General features: G+C 39.4%; 1 protein-coding gene across 1 annotated transcript; it reads right to left on the reverse strand.

Moving 5' to 3' along the window:
* Positions 1 to 3,553: 3,553 nt before the first annotated feature.
* RBM11 (RNA binding motif protein 11) lies at positions 3,554 to 21,292 on the reverse strand. Its single transcript, XM_043893065.1, has 5 exons — positions 21,129 to 21,292; positions 17,132 to 17,294; positions 15,753 to 15,825; positions 8,571 to 8,667; positions 3,554 to 5,101 (listed from the first exon to the last, which is right to left on the reverse strand). Exons 1-5 carry the CDS (start codon positions 21,222 to 21,224, stop codon positions 4,790 to 4,792), a joined length of 741 nt encoding a protein of 246 aa, XP_043749000.1. The 5' UTR covers positions 21,225 to 21,292; the 3' UTR covers positions 3,554 to 4,789.
* Positions 21,293 to 25,217: the final 3,925 nt, after the last annotated feature.

The following is a 25,217-nucleotide window of genomic DNA, read 5'->3' on the forward strand; positions in this document are numbered from 1 at the left end:
CCAACTAATAAAAACAAATGAAAAAAGAAAAAAAAAGAAAAAAATAAATTAGTCCTTCCCAGAGATAACAGCTTTTCCTGGTGACTCAGATGGTAAAGAATCTGCCTGCAATGTAGGAGACCCAGGTTTGACCCCTTGCTCAGGAAGATTCTCTGGAGAAGGGAATGGTGACCCACTCCAGTATTCTTGCCTGGAAAATCCATCAGAAAAAGGAGCCTGGGGGACAAAGATTTAAACACGACTATGTACCTAACATCTTCGCTTTTCCAGAGATAGTCATTGTGTCCATTTGTCCTCGTCTTTTGTGTTATTGTTTTGTATTGTGCTATCTATAAGTGTTTTTCATAAGAATGAGAATCATAGGGTAGACAGAATATACAGGCATAGGTTCTATATAGCTGTTGTTTGAACTGGCCTCAGAGACCAGTGAATTTGAGATTCTCACTGGACTGATGTTCACTTGAACAAACTTTGTTGTGAGTCTCCTCTAAAACTGAATGAGGTGCTTCATTGATCTTGATTTTTTAAAATTAAAAAAAAATTAATTGTATTTTGAGCTTTTTTTGTATTTTTAATTTTAATTGATAATTGCTTTACAATATTGCATTGGTTTCTGTTATATACCAACATGAGTCAGCTGTAAGTATACATATATCCCCTCCCTCTTGAACTTCTCCCACACCCCACCCTATCCCACCCCTCTAAGTTGTCACAGAACACCTGTTTCAGCTCCTGTGTCACAGAGCAAATTCCCACTATTTTACATATGCTAATGTTTATGTTTCCATGCTACTCTCTCCATTCATCCCACCCTCTCCTTTCTCCACTGACTATAAGTCTGTTCTCTATGTCTGTCCAGACTCATCACTTCATGGCAAATAGATGAGGGAAACAATGGAAACAGTGAGAGATTTTATTTTGGGGGGCTCCAAAATCACTGCGGATGGTGACTGCAGCCATGAAATTAAAAGACGCTTGCTCCTTGGATGAAAAGTCATAACCAACCTAGATAGCATATTTAAAAGCAGAGACATTACTTTGCCAACAAAGGTCCATATAGTCAAAGCTATGGTTTTCTCCAGAGGTCGTGTATGGATGTGAGAGTTGGACTATAAAGAAAGCTGAGCACCAAAGAATTGATGCTTTTGAAGTGTGGTGTTGGAGAAGACTCTTGAGAGTCCCTTGGACTGCAAGGAGATCAAACCAGTCCATCCTAAAGGAAATCAGTCCTGAATATTCATTGGAAGGACTGATGCTGAAGTTGAAACTCCAATACTTTGGCCACCTGATGTGAAGAACTGACTCATTGGAAAAGACCCTGATGCTGGGAAGATAGAAGGCAGGAGGAGAAGGGGACGACAGAGGATGAGATGGTTGGATGGCACCACTGACTCAATGGACATGAGTTTGAGCAAGCTCCGGGAGTTGGTGACGCATAGGAAGGCCTGGTGTGCTGCAGTCCATGGGGTCGCAAAGAGTCGGACACGACTGAGCGACTGAACTGAACTGAACTGAACTATCTATGTCGGTGTCTCCATTGCTGTCCTGCAAACAGGTTCATCAGTACCATCTTTCTAGCTTCCGTATATATGCATTAATAGGTGATTTCTATTTTTCTTTCTGAGAATGCTTTTGAACTCCTCCTAACACCATACACAAAGATAAACTCAAAATGGGTTAAAGACCTAAAAGTAAGGCCAGAAACTAAAGAACTCTCCAAATTTAGGCAGAACACTCTATGGCATAAATCACAGCAAGATCCTCTATGACCCACCTCCTAGAGAATAGAAATAAAAACAAAAACAAGCAAATGGGACCTAATTCAACTTAAAGCTTTTGCACAGCAAAATAAACTATAAACATGGTGAAAAGACAACCATCTTGATTTTTTGGTTCTGAGAGCTTGGCTTAGCTGCAGAAACAGCATCCTCTCTTGTTGTCTGCCTATTGGGGATGCAGATCATAGGGTCTGTGCCTGGATGAGGCCGGCTGTCAGGTCAAGGTTCTGAGAGATGAAGAACCATTATTGGCTCTCAGGGGACTGTCTAATCTACAACCCTTACTATCTCACTATCTTTGTAGTGTTGAGAATTCCTTTCTTAGTATTGTCTACCAGGAATCATGGGTTAGATGGCAGATAGATAGACGGATTTGTGGGAGACTGGGGTACCATCCTTACTGCCTGTGGCAACTTGTTCTCCTTCTTTTCAGCTATTTTTGGGAGTTCCTTTGGATTACGGAGGCTGCATTTTCTGTGTCCTCTTCTGCACCTCTGCACACCTCTGATGCACATAGTTAAATTATATTCTAAACTTGGAAGTTTACCTCCAGGTCTTCCCCCAAAGAAACAATAGTTTGTGTTACATTTGAATAGATACACTCATGCAGATCCTAATTGTGAAAGGCCAGACAATGGATCATATAATTTATAAAAGCTTTATATTTAAGGGGCTTATAGAATGCTCTCATCCTACACAAATACCCTCTTGGTACTCTGGGAGGATCAAATAGCAAGAAGGGCACAAAACATATTAAACATGGTGAAACTGGCCTAAAATGTTCCCTCGGGTTTCCCAGCTGGCAAAGAATCTGCCTGCAGGGGACACTTTGATCCCTGGGTTGGCAAGATCATCTGGATAAAGAAATGGCAACCCACTCCAGTATTCTTGCCCGGGGAAATCTCATGGACAGAGGAGCCTGGTGTGGTACAGCTCACGGGGTCGCAAAAGAGTCAGACACAACTGAGCGACTGAGTGACTAAACAACAAGAAAATATCTCCTTAACAAAATTCAAGAACAGAAGTCAGACTTAAAACAGAAATTTGTTTTACTGTAAATTCTCCTCTGCCTCCTTCTTATACTCACCTTTACCTCTAGCTCCTTATTCCTGACTCCCCAGAAGATCTTTTAGATCCACCTTCTCCAAATCCAACTCCATTTCTTCAACTAATTCTTTTAACATCCCAAACTTCTATGGCTTCCCCGGAAAAATCTCTTGACTACCTAACTACCTGCTTTAACTTCCCTTTCTTTACAATAATTACAAGAGGCTTTAAAAAAAAATGACTTTAAAACATAAGTCAGTCATCATTCATTACGACTGTTGTTAACCAAAAAATAGGGGTCTCCTGCATTGCAGGCAGATTCTTTACCAACTGAGCCATCAGGGAAGACACCAGTGTAAACAGGTGAATTTGCCTTTTGGTTGGTTGACTTGGTAAAGTTGATATCCAGATAATTCCAGCCTGTGATGAAAGAAATTGCAAGAATGCCTTGCAGTTCGAAGATTTTAACTCATGTAACAATATTTCAAGATAATTTTCTTAACCTGGTACTTGTTAAGATATTTCTTATGTGTATATATTTCCTATAATGCCAATTACAATGAAATAATCTGGGGCTTAGGAAATTTGCAAGGTGTAAGAATTGAAGAAAATGCAGAGGTGAAGTTAATGTGTTTTAGATATACAGCACTTCCTATTTACATAGAAAGATATTTTCCCTTTGGTATGATTCTAAATTGCAAAAGTGTTAATTTTAAAAAAGGTCATCATTTTTAGTTTGAATATTCAGCAATATGAAGTTATATAGATCAAGCTACACTAAGCAGAATTTAGATTTTCACATTTGCCAGATCAAATCAGACTAATATTTACATTTAAAACATGACTGCATTGTATAATCATACCCAGAAGTTAAATTCAGCTACTATTTTTGCTAAAAATATTTTATTATTTTAAATAATAATAAATATCTATAAGGTGCAATGCAATACACAAAAGAAATATCAAAGAATGATTAAAATTGGGTGGTTAGCTCCTAATGAAGCTGTGTGATCCTTTCAATTGGATTCAATAAATAAATATTTTCAGCATTCTAGTTTATGATTCGCTACAAAGTTAACAAGATTGTCCAAATAAATCATTAATTTTACATGTAGTCTGTTTATCTCTGCAAATAAATGGTCCAGAAATAGGAAAGCTAATTTTATGATAAACATTAAATATCATACAATAGTGACATTTTCTATTGAAATTATTGTTCATTATCAAGATCTAAATGTGTCCAATATATGCTCTCCAACCCGGATGGAAAAAGAGGTGGACAATAAATACTGACATAGCCAACTAATTTTCAAAAAATACAATTAATAAGCAGGAAGTAAAGAGGCAGGTATTTCTATTTATATATAATCATATGAAGGGAAGGAACCAAAAGCTAGCCACATGATAATTGTCTTTCGTTTGGTATCACTGTTGTATATCCTTGTTTTATGAAGTAAATATGTATGAGAGTAAGGCTGAGACAAGATATTTAGACATAAAATAAAGTATTAGTAATAAAGGAAACTAAACGCTGCTTATTCTCTCTTCTTAGGAAAAACATACAACTCAAAGATTTGTATTAGTTTCATTCAGAAAACTGACCATTCCACTCCTAATTTCAGCTGAGGGTTACAGGCAACAATGTAGATCATGGTGTCTTCTCCATAAGTGCTCAGTAAGTGACTTTTGATTAATGGTTTAGTGTAAGTTCATCATTGATCCTAAAACATAACAACTCAAGAGTGTTTCTTGTTAACAACACCATTACAAATACAAAAAGCACATTATATTGTTTTTAAGATTTTTGTCATTCAAGACAAAAATTAAATAGCAAATCTGATATCATATTGTTATATATTTCAAAGAAGACAAGAAAGCCATGGAATTGGTCCTTTCGTAGAATACAGATTTCTCTTTTAAGAGAATGAAGACTAGCAGAGGTACATTTCATTTGAATGTAAATACTAGTATCTCTTTTTCTTACACTTTTGGAACTTTGGGCTATACTCATTTCCTCTACTGTTTTCTGGGCTGCTATCGCTATCGCTGCTTTGTCTCTGCCTCTTTCGTTTATTTGTCTGATAAGGGTCTGAGTCACTTGGTTGCTGCTGAGTCCATTCGTAAGAGCTGGGTCCAGCCTCCAGATCTGAAACATGATTCAGCGAGGGAGATGCAGAGGTGCTACTAGGAAGCGGAGCTGTCATCTCATAGTAAGGAAGCTGCAGTGCTGGGCTATATGCAGGCCACTGCTGTGGGAAAAACCCGCACATATTCACCTACCGGAACAAGCCCACAAAGGGAAAAAAAAGAAAAAGTTAGAGTATACACTTACTATACAAACAACTACGAGCAAACCAAACCATGTGTCAGTATAGGAAGGACAGGGCTGCGGTAGTTTCCTTAAACGATTAACAAAGATTCCAGCTGGTGTATGGCGTACTACATTACAGATTAGTGCTGTCCTACAGAAATGTAAGCCACATAGGTAGTTTTAAATCTAAAAGTCACAGGATGAAAATAACAATGAAAAAAAAAAAAAAGAAAATAACAATGAAACAGGTGCAATTTAAATAATGTATCTTGAGTGTGTGCTCATCTGTTCGGTTGTTTCGATTCTTTGCCATCCCATGGACTATAGCCTGCCAGGCTTCTCTGTCCATGGAACTTCCAAGGCAGGAATACTGGAGTGAGCTGCCATTTCCTACTCCAGGGGATCTTCCTGACCAAGGGACTGAACAACCCACATCTGTGTCTCCTGCATTGGCAGGTGGATTATTTATCACTGAGTCACTTGGGAAGCCCCGATATATTTTCTTTATCCCCAGATGTTCAAAATATTGTCATTTCAACATGTAACCAATATAAAAATTATTCATGAGATATTTTACTTTTTTATACTAAGTCTTTAAAATCTGGTGTGCCTTTTATACTTATGGATGTGGTTTAGTAGCTAAGTTGTGTCCGACTCTTGTGACCCCATGGACGGTAGCCCACCAGGCTCCTCTGTCCATAGGATTCCCCAGGCAAGAATACTAGAGTGGGCTGCCATTTCCTTTTCCAGGGGATCTTCCCGATCCAGGGGTTGAACCTGGGTCTCCTGCACTACAGGTAGATTCTTTACTGACTGAGCTACCAGTGAAAGAAAGAAAGTGATGTTGCTCAGTTGCGTCCGATTCTTTGTGGCCCCATGGACTGTAGCCTACTAGGCTCCTCCATCCATGGGGTTTTCCAGGCAAGAATACTGCAGTGGGTTGCCATTTCCTTCTCCAAGGGAGCTACCAGAGAAGCCCTATATATTTATGTACTTATACTTATATTCAAAAGCATATTCAATTTGGATACTAAATTTTCATTGAAAATATTTAATCAGAATTTAGATTATATAAAAATTTAGTTGAAATAGTAGATATACATACCAAAGTTTTTTTCAAACAGACTTCAAAGTTTTGCAATAACTGCATCAAGTTTCTGTTTCTAAACTTAAACTTTAATTAAAATTAAGTAAAATGTACCAGCCCTGAGCACTTGTCTCATGCATCCAACCTGGTCTGGCGATCTGTTTCACACTTGATAATATATATGTTTCAATGCTGTTCTCTCAGATCATGCCACCCTTGCCTTCTCCCATAGAGTCCAAAAGTCTGTTCTATATAGTAATTAGCCTCCAACTAATAAAAATAAATGAAAAAATAAAAATAAAAATTTTTGGAGTGGAAAAAAATTAAGTAAAATGAAAAAAATCACTCCTTATGGATGGCTGATAGTCACCATATTACAGCACAGCAGTCAATTCTTAAGATAGATTAACTCAATTTTCTAGCTATTCAAAGTGGATTAAGGACCTATTTGCAGGGCAGGAATAGAGACACAGACGCAGAGAGCAGACTTGTGGACAAGGAAGAGGAAGGAGAGGGTGGGACAAATTGAGAGAGTAGCATTGAAAAAAATACATCACCATGGGTAAACCAGACAGCTAGAGGGAAGCCGCTATAAAACACAGGGAGCTGAGCTCACCTCAGTGCTCTGCGATGACCTGGGGGGCTCGGGTTCAGCGGGTAGGAGGGAGGCTCAAGAAGGGGCATATATGCATACTTAGGGCTGATTCATGGTGTACAGCAGAAACCAACACAACACTGCTAAGCAATTTCACTCCAATTAAAAATAAAAAATAAAATTAGTAACCAGTAATACTGAATGGGGCAACATTAGTACTTACTAATATTATTGAATATTTTTGAATTATTGAATATTATTGAATTATTGAAAGTATAGACAGACTGTGGACAATGTGATCATAAAGTTATTTACTTCCATTAAAAAAGATTAATAGGGAAAACAAGCTTTCCTGTGTGCATATGTGTATGAATGTACTTCTCATCTCATCAAAGATAAAAATAATGCCACAAAGAAGATATTGATGGTTTTAGATGATAATTCAGTTCGGTCGCTCAGTCGTGTCCGACTCTTTGTGACCCCATGAATCACAGAACGCCGTGTGTCCCTGTCCATCACCAACTCCTGGAGTTTACTCAAACTCATGTCCATCAAGTTGGTGATGCCATCCAGCCATCTCATCCTCTGTTGCCCCCTTCTCCTCCTGCCCTCAATCCCTCCCAGCACCAGGGTCTTCTCCAATGAGTCAACCCTTCGCATGAGGTGGCCAAAGTATTGGAGTTTTAGCTTCAGCATCAGTCCTTCCAGTGAACACCCAGGACTGATCTCCTTTTAGACAAGAATGGCCTGTTTATTAATATCTCACCATAAACAAGAAAAGGGCTTTCCTGATGGCTCAGTGGGTAAAGATTCTGCCTGTAATGCAGGAGACTTGGGTTTGATCCATGCGTTGGGAAGATCCTCTGGAGAAGGAAATGCCTACCTACTCCAGTATTCTTGCCTGGGAAATCCCACAGACAGAGAAGCCTGGTGGGCTATAGTCCATGGGGTCATAAACAAGTCAGACATAACTAAGCACAGACGGTATAACCAAGAAAAGTTTTTTCCAAAAATTAAATTATTAATTTTCATTATGTTTACAAAGTGAAAATGGCTATTTGAAAAATCTGAAGCTCATATGTATGTTGGATGTTTGCAGGAAATCACGTGTGAATCAGAATACCTGTGTTATAGTCCCATAGCTGTCATTAACAAGTTGTATAATCTTGGGCTTGCTGATTAATCGCTGAACCTCAATTTTATTATGTATAAAATGAGAAGTTAGAAGAAAACATTTCCTAAGTTCCCCTTTAACAATATAGTTCACCACTGTGATTTCTGGGTCAGAACCACATTTTTGAGAGTCTTTGGAAATAAGGTAGTTTACTCTACCAATTGAGAAACTTTGCCTTTAGTTAAAATAAAAATATATGTACAAAAGCAGTATATGGTGATTGATGACTACATTCTATCAAAATGCTTCATTAAATAGTATTCAATTCTAGAAACATACCCTTTTAAATTTTAAAAATATAGTCATTTAAGTGATTCAAATTTTACTTTACCACAGTGCATTATCACTTGCATCTGCCATTTTTCATTGATACACTGGCTATTTGCGGAGATAACATGTGTGGGATTTCAGATGATCGATTTCAGATAAAAGAGCAGATCACCACTGGGGCACAGTGCTCAAGGCATCTTCTGCCTTCACTCTAGGCTTAAGTTGAGCTTAAGTTCCAAGCAGTTTTCATATCCTTTATAGTTTGTATTATCATGTTACATTTTCAACCAAAGACATATCAAACTTACCATCTTCTGAAAGAGAAAATATTCTTGAGATAAAGATGCATTATTAATTGGAGAGAACTGCATGGAAAAGGGAGATCTGCCCATGGCTTCTTCATTTCTTTAGGGAGGTAAAAGAAGAAATAATATGAAGTTAAAATTCCTATGGACTGGGTTCCTATTCCTAGGTACTCTAGTCTTAAAAAGAAAAAGAGAGACAGCTTCATAATTAAAGAGCTTCTCTAAAAGCTCAATTAAGATAAATTAACTTTAAACATACAATCAATTATTACACTGATAACGTAGTGACATAGCAGTAACTCGTCTTATTAATTACTACATACTGAAATCTCAATATTTAGAGTCATATTTGGCTTTCTGATAGGAAAATGTTAATCCATGTTATAGTTGTATAAAGGCATAGAACACTCAGATATGAAGAAAGCAACTTAAGTCAATAATAATTACCAAGCGTACACTCAATCTTCTACAAATAAAAAAAGGTTAAAGAAAAAGAGGATTTTTTTCAAATTATTTTTGAAGGTACTATCACTGTTTAACTAAAAAAATTATGCTGTTTGTTAAACAGGCTGCTGATACTAGCATGAACACATATTTGCTGATTTCTCCCACACAGTGATAGTGGTAAAGAACCCGCCTGCCAATGCAGAAGATGTGAGAGACTCGGGTTCGATTCCTGGGTGGGGAAGATGCCCCGGAGGAGGGTATGGCAACCCACTTCAGTATTCTTGCCTGGAGAATTCCATGGACAGAGGAGCCTGGAGGGTTACAGTTCATAGGGTTGCAAAGAGACAGACACGACTGAAGTGATTTTGCACACATGCCCAATCCCTGATTAACATCAGAACTGTCAAAAAATTTCACTTATATATGTAATGTTTGCATCTATGGAGATCTCTAATAAATTCCAATGTTACATGTACTGGCTGGATTCTCAGCTAGTCCTCATTATAGCTAGTCTTCATTCTACTTGCTCCACAGTATGCCACAATTTTAACACTAATACTGCTAATCTTAGGACAGGAAGTTTACTGTGGGAAGGGTGAATTAAAACAGGCAGATGGAGGCAAAGACAACAGCAGGAGAACAAGAAGAAGCTGTCAGACTGACAGGCGCTGGTTCATGGTGAGAGCAGGATCACAGAAGCCAGTGGAAAAGTGGGTTTCAGTGAGGAAATACTTAGACAGTGTTGGTTTTTAGAGTAAACTGGGTAAGCATCAGAGCTACTCTATCATTGATCAGAAGATTCCTGACAACAAACTGTTAAAAGAACAGCTTCCAAATAACAGTGGGGTTAAGAAGTGAATAGGAAGTAAAGATGTGAAGGATAATTTTTCAGTGAGAAGAAGGGGAAAAGATAACAGACTGATTTGGAGACAAAGTTCAAGGAGACATGAACATGTGTTTGCAGTAAGTGATGGTAAATAAACAAGATAAAAAGCACAATGACTGGGGAAGATGTGACCCAGTAGCAGAGGTGGTGAGATTAGCACCATTATGAAAATAGATGCAAAATTTCTAAAACCACTATCTTTCCCATGAGAATCTTAAGGCATGCATATGTTTCTCCATAGAGGAGTCACATGTAACTTGGGAAGTCACAAGTTGAACTGTGTCAACTCAAAATTTATATGTTATAGTCCTAACCCCAAATAGTTCAGAATGTGACCTTATATGTGAGAGTTACACTATAAAGAAAGCATAGCACCAAAGAATTGATGCTTTTAAACTGCGGTGTTGGAGAAGACCCTTGAGAGTCCCTTGGACTGCAAGGAGATCCAACCAGTCCATCCTAAAGGAGATCAGTCCTGGGTGTTCATTGGAAGGACTGATGCTGAAGCTGAAACTCCAATTCTTTGGCCACCTGATGTGAAGAAGTGACTCATCAGAAAAGACCCTGATGCTGGGAAAGATAGAAGGCAGGAGAAGGGGACAACAGAGGATGAGATGGTTGGATGGCATCACTGACTCAGCAAGCTCCAGGAGTTGGTGATGGACAGGGAAGCCTGGCATGCTGCAGTCCATGGGGTCACAAAGAGTTGGACACGACTGAGCGACTGAACTGAACCGTGACCTTATTTGGAAATAGGGTTGCTGCAGACACAATTAGCTAAGAGGAGGTCATACTGGAGTAGGATGTGCTAAACAGGTATACTTCTTTATTATAGTCAAAAGGGGAAACCTGTGGAGACAGATGCACACAGGGAAAACATCATATGGAGCTGAAGGCAGAGAGCTGGGTGATGCTTGTACATGTCAAGGAATATCAATATTGTCAAAAATCAGGGGAAGCTATGAGAGAAGCACTGGCTTCCCTGGTGGTTCAAATGGTAAAGAATCCACCTGCAATGCGGGAGACCTGGGTTCAGTCCCTGGGTTGGGAAGATCCCCTGGAGGAGGACATGGCACCCCACTCTAGTATCCTTGCCTGAAGAATCCTCATGGACAGAGGAGCCTGGCGGGCTAGTCTCTGGGGTTGCAGAGAGTTGAACATGACCGGGTGACTAAGCACAGCACAGCACACATTTGAGAGGCACAGAACAGACTCTCTCCCATCGCCCTCAGAAGGAGCTCCCACAGACACCGCAAGTTTGGACTCTGAGCTGTGAGACAGCACACTTCTGTGTTTAACTTCATTTGTGATACTTTTTATGGTAGCCTTAGCACTGAGAAGCTAAACGCAAAGGAGAAAAGGAAAGATATACCCATGTGAATGCAGAGTTCCAAAGAATAGCAAGGAGAGATGAGAAAGCCTTCCTCAGTGATCAGTGCAAAGAAATCGAGGAAAACAATAGAATGGGAAAGACTAGAGATCTCTTCAAGAAAATTAGAGATACCAAGGGAACATTTCATGCAAAGATGGGCTCAATAAAGGACAGAAGTTGTATAGACCTAGCAGAAGCAGAAGATATTAAGAGGTGGCAAGAATACACAGAAGAACTGTACAAAAAAGATCTGCATGACCCAGATAACCATGATGGTGTGATCACTCACCTAGAGCTAGACATCCTGGAATGTGAAGTCAAGTGGGCCTTAGGAAGCATCACTATGGACAAAGTAAGTGGAGGTGATGGAATTCCAGTTGAGCTATTTCAAATCCTGAAAGATGGTGCTGTGAAAGTGCTGCACTCAATATGCCAGCAAATTTGGAAAACTCAGCAGTGGCCACAGGACAGGAAAAGGTCAGTTTTCATTCCAATCCTAAAGAAAGGCAATGCCAAAGAATGCTCAAAGTACCGCACAATTGCACTCATCTCACACGCTAGCAAAGTAATGCTCAAAATTCTCCAAGCCAGAATTCAACAGTACATGGATCGTGAACTTCCAGATGTTTTAGCTGGTTTTAGAAATTCAGACAGAGGAACCAGAGATCAAACTGCCAACATCTGTTGGATCAGCGAAAAAGCAAGAGAGTTCCAGGAAAACATCTACTTTGGTTTTATTGACTATGCCAAAGCATGAAAGAGATGGGAATACCAGACTACCTTACCTGCCTCCTGAGAAATCTGTATGTAGGTCAAGAAGAAACAGTTAGAACTGTACATGGAACAACAGGCTGGCTCCTAATCAGGAAAGGTGTATGTCAAAGCTGTATATTGTCACTTTGCTTATTTAACTTACATGCAGAGTACATCATGAGAAATGCTGGGCTGGATGAAACACAAGCTGGAATCAAATTGCCAGGATAAATTTCAATAACCCCAGATATGCAGATGACACAACCCTAATGGCAGAAAGTGAAGAGGAACTAAAGAGCCTCTTGATGAAAGTGAAAGAGGAGAGTGAAAAAGTTGGCTTAAAACTGAACATTCAGAAATCTAAGATCATGGCTTCTAGTCCCATCACTTCATGGCAAATAGATGGGGAAACAATGGAAACAGTGACTGACTTTATTTTCTGGGCTCCAAAATCACTGCAGATGGTGACTGCAGCCATAAAATTAAAATACGCTTGCTCCTTAGAAGAAAAGCTATGACCAACCTAGATAGCATATTAAAAAGCAGAGACGTTACTTTGCTAACAGAGGTCCATATAGTCAAAGCTATGGTTTTTCCAGTAGTCATATATGGATGTGAGAGTTGGACTATAAAGAAAGCTGAGTGCCAAAGAATTGATGCTTTTGAACTGTGGTGTTGGAGAAGACTCTTGAGAGTCCCTTGGACTGCAAGGAGATTCAACCAGTCCATCCTAAAGGAAATCAGTCCTGAACATTCATTGGAAGTACTGATGCTGAAGCTGAAACTTTGGCCATCTGATGTAAAGAACTGACTCATTGGAAAAGACCCTGATGCTGGAAAAGATTGAAGGCAGGAGGAGAAGGGGACGACAGATGGTTTGAGGCATCACTGACTTGATGGACATGAGTTTGAGCAAGCTCCCGGAGTTGGTGATGGACAGGGAAGCCTGGCGTGCTTCAGTCCATGGGGTTGCAAAGAGTCAGACACGACTGAGCAACTGAACTGGACTGAACTAGCACTGGTGGCTGTGACGGTAAAGAATCTGCTTGCAATGCCGAAGACTGGGTTTTGGTCCTTGGGTTGGACAGATCCCCTGGAGAAGGGAACAGCAACACATTCCACTATTTTTTCCTGAAGAATCCCATAGACAGAGAAGCCTGGTGGGCTATAGTCCATGCGGTCATAAAGAATCCGACATGACTGGGTGACTAACACAGGCACACTAATACAGTAACTATTTACTAAAAGCAGAAGGTATAAGAGGTAGTAACAAGCACAAAAACATATTTCCAAGCAAGACTAGTGAAAGACTAGGGTATGACAAGAGCAGCATTCTCTGCACAGCACTTCTAGGACACTCTGGCCTTTTCTCATTCTTCCTTTATAATGCAGCACATACTAGAAGAATAAGGTATTACCAGTGAAGGGGAGTATTATGGAATATATACCTATCTCTGATCTTTTACCCTAGAATTTGTGATAATTCAAAGTATATCAAACAGAAGTAGAACATGTAAGAGTTACTGCTGTCTTTTAAGTTGTTTATCTAGTCTTTCTTCCTCTGACCCACACCTAGCAATACCTTGTTTTTTTCCAAACTCATAAGGAAAAAGAGGTATCTTGTGCCACTAGAAGAGGGGACGTTTTTATGTAACCTAAATGGCACAATTCATGAGTCCACAGTTCCTTTCATACCAAGGGAGTGAATCACCACTGCCTCCCGCCAACATTTGCTGAAAGTACTCACTGGATACTTGCTATATGCCCACTATTTTAAATACCTTGAAACTATAACTTTTGATTCTGACAATAATTATCCTCATTGTAGATATGAGGTACAGTGTGATCATTTGTCCAGGGTTATACTGTTAATAAAGTGACAGAGGCAGGATTCAAATTCAGATAGTCTGAATTCAGCACCTACTTTGTCCCGATTTCACGGATTTAGAAATGTGGGGGACAATGGGGACATGGAGCGCACTGTGTTATGCGTGGGGTGTAGCACTTCTGCAAAAGATGAGTCTGGGTAACTGCCAGTCCTAAGAGGTCACTCTTTTATGCTTAGGAGGGTAGATATAATTAGCAGGCATGGGAGGTTCAAATGTTGTTAGTTTACTTGAGAACATTCAGTTCTGCTACAGAAAACAAGAAAACCACCAGGGTGGATAAAACTCAGAAGAAACGCATATGGAAGCTTTTACGAAAGATACACTGATGGATCTGATGCAGCAGCAGAGAGAAACAGGGGCTATGAATGAACATTAGTGTAGCTAGAACTCAGCTAATACAGATTTATGAGATAGTGATGATACTGTAATTAGAACAAGCAAGTGACTTGGAAGACTTAGGCAGAATTCATAATATACATAACATTTTCAAAATAAATAATTTAGTATGTGTTAAGAGATGCCACAGATAGATTCAGTAGAAAATACGATGGAACAAATAAGACTGTTAGTCACAGGTAGAAAGGGAAGGAAAGACCAAGTCATTATCATGGCGCCTCTGGGCTAAGTTGTGCTGTTCTTGTGTCTGCTCTGCCTAAGAAACTCAGGTAGACCTTGTGGGTATGCAGCTCCTTCTGTGGCCAGGTATATTTGCCCCTCTGTCTCTTTGAGAAAGCAAGTAAGTGAGATTAGCTCTAGGAACTTTCTATCTGAATGGAATCTCTTACTCTAACCTCAACTCTAGGGCTCCTGAGTGCATGCTTGCTAAGTTGTTTCAGGTATGTCTGATTCTGTGCGACCCTATGGACTGTAGCCTGCCCGGCTTGTAGCCTGTCCAGAGATTCTCCAGGCAAGAATAATGGAATGGGTTGCCATGCCTTCCCCAGGGGATCTTCCTGACCTAGGGATGGAACTTGCATCTCTTAAGTCTCCTGCATTGGGAGATGGTTCTTTACCCCTAGAGCCACCTGGGAAGCCCACTCTAGGACTAATAACCACACGATCAGTGGGGAAGGCTGATGCAATGGAGAGAAACAGGTCGTATGAATATCAGTATAACCAGAACTCAGCTAGTAGGGTCCTCTGCCTACTTGTATCCTATCCTCCAAATGTTAAATTATCCAATACCCAAAGCTTTCCTTTTGCTTTTCACTGTATCTTTTAAATTGGTTTAATAAATGCTGTGATTTGAGCATCTTAATCTGGTTTGGGAGACTTTCTTTCCATGACCTTTGGTATAGCTAAACTGAGAGTGCCCCTGCAGGCTATGGTTGCATCAAGAAATAAGTCTACATCAAATGAGAATATTTTGAAAATTACCATAGAGACATTCTAAAAAGTAGTAAAATAAATAACAGAGTGACTTAATGTTCAAAGGCTTAATTTCAAGCCTAGAAACTATCACCTTTTCATCTTTGTGCCCTTGGCAATTAGTTAACTTTTGCATCTTTATGTTCAAGTATAAAATATGGATAATAGTATTTCTATGATCCATTGTAGTGAGACTTTGCACACTTAAGTGATTTCACAGTAATGAAAAGTACACAGTAATCTATAAACAATGCTACAAATATAAATCTCTCCCACCTACTACAGAAAATATTGACTGAATTTTAAATGAAAATACTTTCTGTCACTTTTCATGGCTTTAGGAAACATGAATTCTTTAATATTAACTTATGTCTAAATAGAAAGGTTTTATAGAATATATGAAAACCCTTCCTGGTATTAAGACCATATTTATTTGCCTTACCTTTATGAAAAAAAATATTTTTAATTACCTGTAGCTGTGTGAGTTTATCTTAACACAGCTTTCAAAACTTTGGTTAGCAGGTTCATAAGAGCGAGAGCTCCCTTCAAAAGAAAAAGAATAACAGATTACTTCATGGTACGTCTTTTTGGAGTTCTCACATTAAGCCATTTTCAAAAACTCCATGTAAAATACACAAGATGTCTCTGACCTCCCAAGTACTATTTACAAGGTTGCTTATATCACTATAAGAGCCTGAATTATACCAAGCTTTGTCCTGTCCAAAGCAATGACTGTAGAAAAGAATTAGGCTGACATGGGGCCGGCCATACAAAGTATATAATGCTGCTTGCTGATACATACCTGTAAACTAAAGATGGCAAATAATCAGTGTTATTTGCCTTCTGTGTAGAAGGCATGAGTTCTCTAAACTGCACTGACTAATGTGAATGTAACCTGAAGAGGCTGCTATGCAGCTGACTGGGGATGTGTCAGAACATGATACGGCCCGACCTGTTTTACTGTCGGTATGAGTTGATTGGTGGTACTTGAGAGCATGATGCAGCCAATTAATTATCTTTGTAAGACAAAATGAAATGTGAAGTGGCCCTTTTCCTTTGCAACAAGACAGCATTGTTTTCTTGTTCTTATTTTTTTTTTAGTACAGCAAGAAGAATAAAAACCAAACAAGGGGTACATCCATAAACCTGAATCATTGAGGAAGGAAGGAACATAAGTACCATAAGCATTGCAACGTAACTATAAGCACTGCCTCTCTGAGTCCTCAAACTATGAAAGGGCTAGAGTAATAGTGCCGTGTTCTCTGGGCATCTAATCAATGATGAACAGTGTTGAGCAGGAGAAGGTGTTAGAGGCCATTCATGTCAGGAAGCTTTTCTCTCTGGCTATGAAGGGTCAGACTTTGGCCAGCTGCTTTTACAGGGCTCAGATCCAGGGTTATATGTATAACATGGTAAATAAACCCAGGACAAAAACTAAGGCACCCACCCTATCATCCAAATGGTAGATATTTGATACCATTGACAAGAAGATTAGCAAATAGCCTTGCTGCATAAAAGCTAGAGTTGGGTATCCCCAGTGCACTTAGATTTGTTTAATTTTTAACAGCTAATAGCAACCATCATGGCTATTTGCTGGCTGACATTAAAAATGACAACTTTAAATTTTAATATAGAAAAGATGCTATGGATTTGGCAATGTCATTGGTAGTACTAACTAATCACATAACATTATGAATGTGTTCTGAGAAATTTTAAGAGGCTACAGGAGCACTTTTTTGGTCTTAGGCTATAACATAAAAAACATAGGGGAAAAAAAAAAGTTTACACCTCTGGGAACACCACCACCAACAAAACACACTTGGAAGATTTCATCAGCGAGAGAACCTACCAAATCGATACTGCACATTAATTGGTCTTCCATATAAACGAATTCCATTCAGCAAAGCTATGGCGTAAGACACTGATTCTGGGTGTTTAAAGCAGACAAATCCAAAAGATTTCGGCTTTCCTTCTCTGTCTTTGCATATAGTCACTTTGGTTAATGGCCCAGCCTGCAAAAAACTTAAAAATTATTTTGTCATAAATCTAAAGATTTTTTTACACTCAGAAAATCAACTATATTCAATTTAGGCTAAAATTCCAAATCTGTTAGCAATAACAGCTTTACATAGTTCTTTTGATCATGTATTTTCCTAACAATAAATATCATACTTCATCACACTTTCTTGGCATTTTCTGGCTCATCAAAAAACACTTATGTTGTTAAGGTCAGGAAATTTTAGGTAATAGTTCCAAATCTTAAAAGGAAAAATAGGCCTAACAAAACAATTTAGAGTGCATTTAGATCTAAGATTAAAATACTACTTTGCCTCTACACATATAAACCATGTTTAACTCAAAAATAATTGAAAAGATAAATATTCTCAAGCATTCCTTGAGATGTTAGCTTTATGTTACCATAAAGAAACTGGTAACATCACATTAAAACCTACTTTTTTTCTGACAAGATTAAAATGTTTTCACAAGAGAAATTAAATTTCTGATCTATATAGAAACTGTATTTTAATATGGTAAGCCCCTTTGGTAAATATTCTCAAAGGGAAAAGTGTTTTAATATGTTTAAGACTTTTAAGTAGGTGCACTATTTGTAAGAATGAAAAATTAGTAAGGGTCTAAGTCTAACAACTGGGGAATATTATTCCATGGTATATTATTAAAATAGGATAAAATAAAATTGAAAATATTCAGATCTTATTGTGACTAAAACCTATAATTAGCAATACAGAGTACAAAAGCAGAGTCAAATATTGTAGAAGAGTGCTAATTACACCCTCAAATGTCACATTCCCATCATGACAATGATTAGAGGAAGTACTTACCAAGCCTCACATAGATTTAAAGGTAGATGGCTCCTACTTTTTCATTGCACTTTAAAGATTGATTGCTTTTCTCTGTTGAGCTGGATACGTATACTAAGGAATTGTTTTTAATCTAATGAAAAATGTTAATTATCATCTTTAAAATGATACTGTATTTTAAGACTCAATCTTTCTTTCTTTATTCTCTACTTTCCCAGGGAAAGACTCATCCTCCCTTCTGGCTTCAAGAACCAACTTATCAACAAATCTCTTCCTCCCACTCACGCCTCATTCATGGAGACAGTCTCCTAGAGAGCTCCATGCGATTATACTTCAAACAACACATTTGAAACTAAATTCATTATCTTTCCCTTGAAATCTCTGCACTGTGCTGTGCGCAGTCTCTCAGTTGGGCCTGACTGTAATCCTTTGGACTAGAGCCCTCCAGGCTCCTCTGTCCATGGGATTTTTCAGGCAAGAATACTGGAGTGGGTTGCCATTTCCTTCTCCAGGGGATCTTCCTGGCCCAGATTTCTTGGTTAAAAGTACAAAGATATTAAACCTGATTTTCACTCTTCCAAGGATAACCAGAAATTTGAAAGAAACTAGTAAAAAGGAGAACCATATAGTAATAAAACAAATCAATTTTAATCAGTGTTTTTCCACAAGTGATATTAAATATATGAAATTACAAATGGACAGAATATGCTTACATGCTTTGAATTTTAGAAATTCAAAAATATACCCATGCATTTTTAAAAGATGAAATTCAACAAGAAGACTTGCTGGTAGTGAAAATCACATCATAAGTTTTTAGGATTTTTAAACCAGAGTCAAACACGTCAACAGTGCTGCCAGTTGTCAAGATTTGCAAAGTTTTGCTGGGTTGAAGCCTTTCTAAAAGACACCTCGCTTTACTAAATCCTCCCAGAATACAGAAGAGCATAGGCAAAAATAAAAACAAATGCTTTGCTGCCTGATCTATTGAGAGATGAACATTTAGATAGAAATTATAAAAAAAAATGAGACTATCAATCTATCTAATGTATCTTGTAGTTTCACATACAACTGATACAGATCCAGTTCCTATTGACTAGAAATAATATATGCACATGGGGGCATTCAGGTCTATCTATCCCACTGACCTCATCATTCCCAACCCCCTCTTTTTGTTGGCTCAACATGAGAGAAGCTTTCTGGAGAAAAAGAACTATAAATTTTCTTTCTACCTCCCTCTATCCCTCCTCTTCTTCTTTCCTTCATTTTTTTTTAAGTTAGAATGATAAATTCCAAATAATACTAGGATGAAAAATAACTGCAGGAAAAGATAAGTATTAGAGTAGATTAAAAACGCAGGTTTAAAAGGATGTCAAGTTAGAAAAATAAGCATTAAAGCCTTAAAATCAGCAATATTTTTCAAGCAATGTTTTATGTCCAGGAAAGGAAACTATGTTCCTGGAGAAAATTCTATCAAATTGTGTGCATCTGTTGGTGGCTCAGATGGTAAAGAGTCTGCCTGCAATGCAGGAGACCCAGGTTTGATCCCTGGGTTGGGATGATCCCCTGGAGAAGGAAATGTCAACCCACTCCAGTTTTCTTGCCTGGAGAATCCTATGGACAGAGGAGCCTGGCGGGCTACCATCTATGGGGTTGCAAAGAGTCAGACAGGACTGAGCGACTAATACTTCCACTTTCACTTCATAATTAACAGAGGGGCACTTTAGTTCAGACACAAACGTAGAGCCTTTCAGAAACTACATAAAGAACCCCTTTCACCTCTGGTACTCATGCTTAGCCTTCCGTATTTAGTTTTGCTATTGTCTCCCTTGGAACTTGCTCTTATTCTGATAGAGGAAAGTCACTTTTGATTTCTCTTGAGATAAGCATCAGTACTATTATTAATAGTAATAGTAGTATTATTTAGCAGTAGCTGCAGCAGCAAACACTTAGGAAATACCAGGTTCAGTTCTGTCTGATCTGGGTGCCTTTACTCACTCTTCACACCACATCATACTGTAGATACTATGACTCCCATTGACATTTGAGGAAACTGTGGTGCTGAGCTATTTATGTACTTGGCCAAAATCACATTGCAGATATCGGAATTCACACTTGAAATAACTTTGCCGTACTAAATGTCCCTCTTTTTGCACATTATTTTAAAACATGATGATTAATTTTAAATTTCTCCTTTTAGAAAGACCAAGGACTGTCTCAAATGTGTATGTCTAGCACCTTACTTACTGTCATTGTAATTATAGATCACTAAACGGTTAAATGAACGGCCGAATGTGGATATCTCTTTAGCAAGTAAGATCTATGTGTATATAGTAGGTGTATACAGGAGACATAAGTTATCAGGTCTGAAAAAGTTTTCATAAGATCCTCTTGGTATGAAATAAAAGGAACTAGTCACGGTATCTATCGGTCTCAGTCATGATTTGGCTGCCCAAATTATGCAGAAATCTCATTTATCATTCTGGTATCTATCGGTCTCAGTCATGATTTGGCTGTCCAAATTATGCAGAAATCTCATTTATCATTCTGGAGTAAAATCATCTCCTGTATAGAAGGGCTTGGGAGAGTAAGTAACGTATATGGAAGCATTTAAAAATATCTTCCTCTCATTTCGCGGGATGTAAGGCGTCAGGGTGCTGATTAACTGAAGGAAGACAGTGACAGAGCTGTTTTCTGTTTTGCCTGAGCATACCAAGGCCAGGCAGCCTCTGCAAAGCCCTGACTCAGGGCTGGGGGTTGGGGGTATCCCAGTCACTGCACACCCCAAGCCTCTGCAATGGGGATGGGGAGGGGAAGGGTTGGGAATGAGGCGCACTTTTTGTCACTTCACTACCCACTTGCTAACCTGGAGACAGCTGAGCCAAAGCGGAACTAAATTAAAAGCAGAGCAAAAGAGGCGGAGGGAAAGGGAGCCGGACTCCGGGTGGTTCAGGTGCGCCCCGCCCCTCCTGCTGCGCTTCCGGCTCGACGCGCTCCGCCCCTCCGATACCCCTTCCCTGCCGACTGTACCTGAAGGAACAGCTCGTAAAGAATCTCTTCCCGCACTCGAGCCTCTAAATTTCCCACAAACACCGTCCTGTCGGCTTCCTCCTGAGTAGGCAACATCCCTCCGGCTCGACCCCAGGATGGAGGAGGCTCCGAGGCCACGCCCTCTCTCCTTGCTGGCGGAGCCGACGAGGAGAGTAAGAGCGCCAGGGGCGGGGCGAGGCTGCGGGGCCACGCCCCCAGCACCCCGTGGTAACCGCCCACCGCACCTTCGCCAAGTCCCATATCCGACCAGGACCATGGGAGAGTGAGTGAGACTAAGATTGGTCTGCAAGGGGCCTTGACATCTTGCTTGTGGAGATCCGTTCGTTTCTTCAGGGCACGACATTATTAATTGATTTGGGGTTTGTTCAACAAACATTTTAAATAAAATGACTTTAGAGATGATTTAAGACATACTAACTTCATTACCGAAGCTCGCAGGCTAATGGGGGAAGACTAATTTCTTTGTTTCCAAAGAGTAAACGAGTAAGTCATTGGGGTTTAAAATTGGTGTTTTTCATAAAACTCGTTTTGAAACAATGAGCGCATACGTGCATGGATGTGGATAGAGTACTAGAATTAATTTAGCCAGGAAGTGTTCCCTAGTGAAGTCTTTGAAAATGGACACAGGATTTAGGTAGACTGCAGAAGGCATTTGAACTTGAGAAAATAGACTAAATCAAGGAATACTGGAAAGATTATAGCAAGTTTTGTTACTGAAGCCAGAATTTTTGAGGATGGCTGCTGGGTGACTGTGGGCTTCCTACCTGGCTCAGTGGGTAAAGTATCTGCCTGAAGTGCAGGAGACACAGGAGACAGGAATTGGGTCCCTGGTTTGGGAAGATCCCTTGGAGGAAGGCGTGGCAACCCACTGGAGTATTCTTGCTTGGAGAATCCCATGAATGGAGGAGACTGGTGGGCTACAGTACATAGTGTTGCAGAGACTCAGATAGGACTGAAGTGACAGCATGCACGCCTGCTCGGTGACTAGTAGGATCTAATGTTTGTATTTTATATCAGGACTGTACTTTGTAAACTGTGGACCGAGGTGAAGAATTAACTCTTACTTGAGGAGGATTGGGGAAAAAATTCCTGAAAACAGTAAAGATAGTTGAAAGGAGGAAGAAAACTTACTCAGAATCTCACTATTTTGATAAATTAATCAAAATATTGTCAACTGTTAATCTGGCTTCCTTTCTGATACCATATGTCTACAAAGAAATGTGGTGATAGTTCGTTTTGAATTGAAAAAGTATTCTTTTACATGGACCAAAGAAGAGTACTCTTTTACATGGTTACTGGACCAAAGAAATCATCTTTTTTGATGGAAAGGGACACATCTTTGGAATCCAGATTTCTAACTGAATTCTGACATTACTTAATTTTATAACTTCAAGTCATTTCACTTTTTAGAATTCAGGATCTATTTCTTAAGGATTGGGTTGGACTAATAAAATTACCTCATTTAATAGCTATTTTCTGAGTGCTCCTTATGTGCCAGGCACTATTTTTAATCCTTGGAAAACAAAGGTGCCTATACAGATATGCCCTTCTAAATCACCTTAGAGCATAATGGGAGAAGCAGATTTCTTGAACATATGAATAGAAAATTATGTGTCAATGACTTCAGTAGTTTACCTTCAGTTGATATATCATAAGTCTTTAAGTCCTGTCTCCACTTCTTTCTTTCTTCTTTCATTGGTGTTGTAGTATAGTAGGAGGGGGTTGTGAAAACGTGCACATTGTATGTGTGTGTGTATGTTCAGCTGTTCAGTCATGTCCGACTCTGCGACCCCATAAACTGTAGCCCACAAGGCTCCTCTGTCCCTGGGAATTCTCCCAACAAGAATACTGAAGTGGGTTGCCATTCCCTCCTCCAGGGGATCTTCCCAACCCAGGGATCAAACCCAGGTCTCTCACATTGCAGGCAAATTTTTTACTGTCTGAGTCATGAGGGAAATCCTGCACATTACAAGCGGATAGCAAATATATGTTGATCAAATAAGTGTATACTTGGAGGTCTCTATTATGAGTAGATCTATTGATTTTTAAATTCATTTACCTCCAAGTTTGTATCCAAACCAAGATATTTTCTCTTTAACTCCCCCTCAGACATTGCTTATCTGGAAGCTGTAATTTCAGGTTTGACTGTAAAATATGCAGGGCATGTAAGTCATCATGTTTTCTTGCTGGACTGAAATTTGCATCTTTTTTTTTTCTTTGTCTACAGTGTGTATGATTTTGGTGTTCTTATCACATCTTTTATTTTGGAAGTACATAAGTTTATGGCATGTGTACCTCAAGAGTAATTATTTAATGTTTTAAGGTCTGAAAGTCAACTCAATGCAGTTAGCTGTTTGCTCAGAATTTGGCCTCTCTTTGTATTTCCTAATTGATACTGAGTAAATGAATGGTGATAAACCTAGTGGTAGCTTAAAAAGAATCCACTTTATTCTCAGCATTTCTTGTACCATCAATCACATATAATCACATAGAAGGTCTAATGGGTTAGATGCATGGATAAATAGTCTTTTTTCACTCATATCAGGATGCCTTATTCCCCTAACTGCATGAAGACATCAAAAATGTGTGTGTGTGTGTGTGTGTGTGTGCACGTGTGCATGCACACACTTCCCTGATGGCTCAGCAGTAAAGAATCTGTCTGCGATGAAGGAGATGCGGGTTTGATCTCTGGGTCGGGAAGATCACCTGGAGGAGGGTATGGGTGACCCACCCCAGTATTCTTACCTGGAGAAGCCCATGAACCGAGGAGCCTGATGGGCTACAGTCCATAGGGTCACACAGAGTCTGACATGATGAAGCGACTAAGCACGCACACATGCTCACATGTATATGGTGATGGTGGTTTAGCTGCTAAGTTGTGCCAAACTCTTGAGACCTCATGGACTGTAGCCCACCAGGCTCCTCTGTCCGTGGGATTTCCCAGGCCAGAATACTGGAGTGGGTTGTCATTTCCTTTCCCAGGAGATCTTACCAACCTAAGGATCAAATCCATGTCTCCTGCATTGACAGGCAGATTCCTTCCTGCTGAGCCACCAGGGAAGCCCATATATGTATGTTTATGTATATATAACTAGAGCGCCAGAGTTCCTTTCTCCCCTTCTTTGTCCAGATGAGTTATTCTCTTTTGTAGTTCAGCCCAAATAGCATTTCTTGCAAGGCTTGCCATTCAGCACTGTAGATTCAGCACTGGTTGCTCCACCTGTCTGGTTCCATAGTTTTCTTGATGTACCTTTTCCAATCCCTCCTCTCTGTGAAATACTATAAGGTAATATGTTTCAGTATCTAGAACAATCCCTGATACCTCTGTAGATATATCATAAATAGTTGTTGAAATAATACAGTTTGACTAAGTGAGTGTCTCTACTTTTTATGTTCAGCAACCAAGTTAAACCTGGGAGTCAGTAGATGCTTAATAAAAGTTGCATAAATGAATGAACACATGAATAAATGAATGGAGAAACTTGGGAAATTAATGTTAAGGGTGTGCAGTGGATGTCTTTGAAAAATTAACCTCTCCTGTCTTCTTTATTTTTCTTACTCTCATTTTGTCTTTGTTTTGATTTCCTTAATCATATTTGTCTCAAGTAAATATAACTTGTTGTGTTGTTTTACTTGCATTAGATGTTTATTATAAAGAAATGCTTGTAGTATTAAAGAGATAACTAAGACAGTGAATTCATCAAGGAGTCTACCATGCAGATATAAATATTCTGGAGGAAAACCTTCCTAACATACATATATACAAGTCAGGATGCATGTCCTTTCCCCAGGAGACTCAACTCCTGCAATGTTCACCAGTCCTGCCCATGAGAGCTAGTCAGGCTGGTCCCCCTTGGAGCAGGGGTTGAGCATCCACACATGTGTGGTGTTGGAGCGGTGTGCAGAGCTGGCGTGCCTGGGTGTGTGTCTGCTTCTGCAGCCAAGAGTGTCCTGAGAAGGAGCCTGCTTTTGTAGATAGCTATGTGATTTCAGAGAGCTTCCCAGGGCGCTAGTGGTAAAGAGCCCACCTGCCAATGAAGGAGATATAAGAGACGTGTGTTTGATCCT

This window comes from Cervus elaphus, chromosome 31 (genome assembly GCF_910594005.1).
Source record: "Cervus elaphus chromosome 31, mCerEla1.1, whole genome shotgun sequence".
Lineage (NCBI taxonomy): Eukaryota > Metazoa > Chordata > Mammalia > Artiodactyla > Cervidae > Cervus > Cervus elaphus.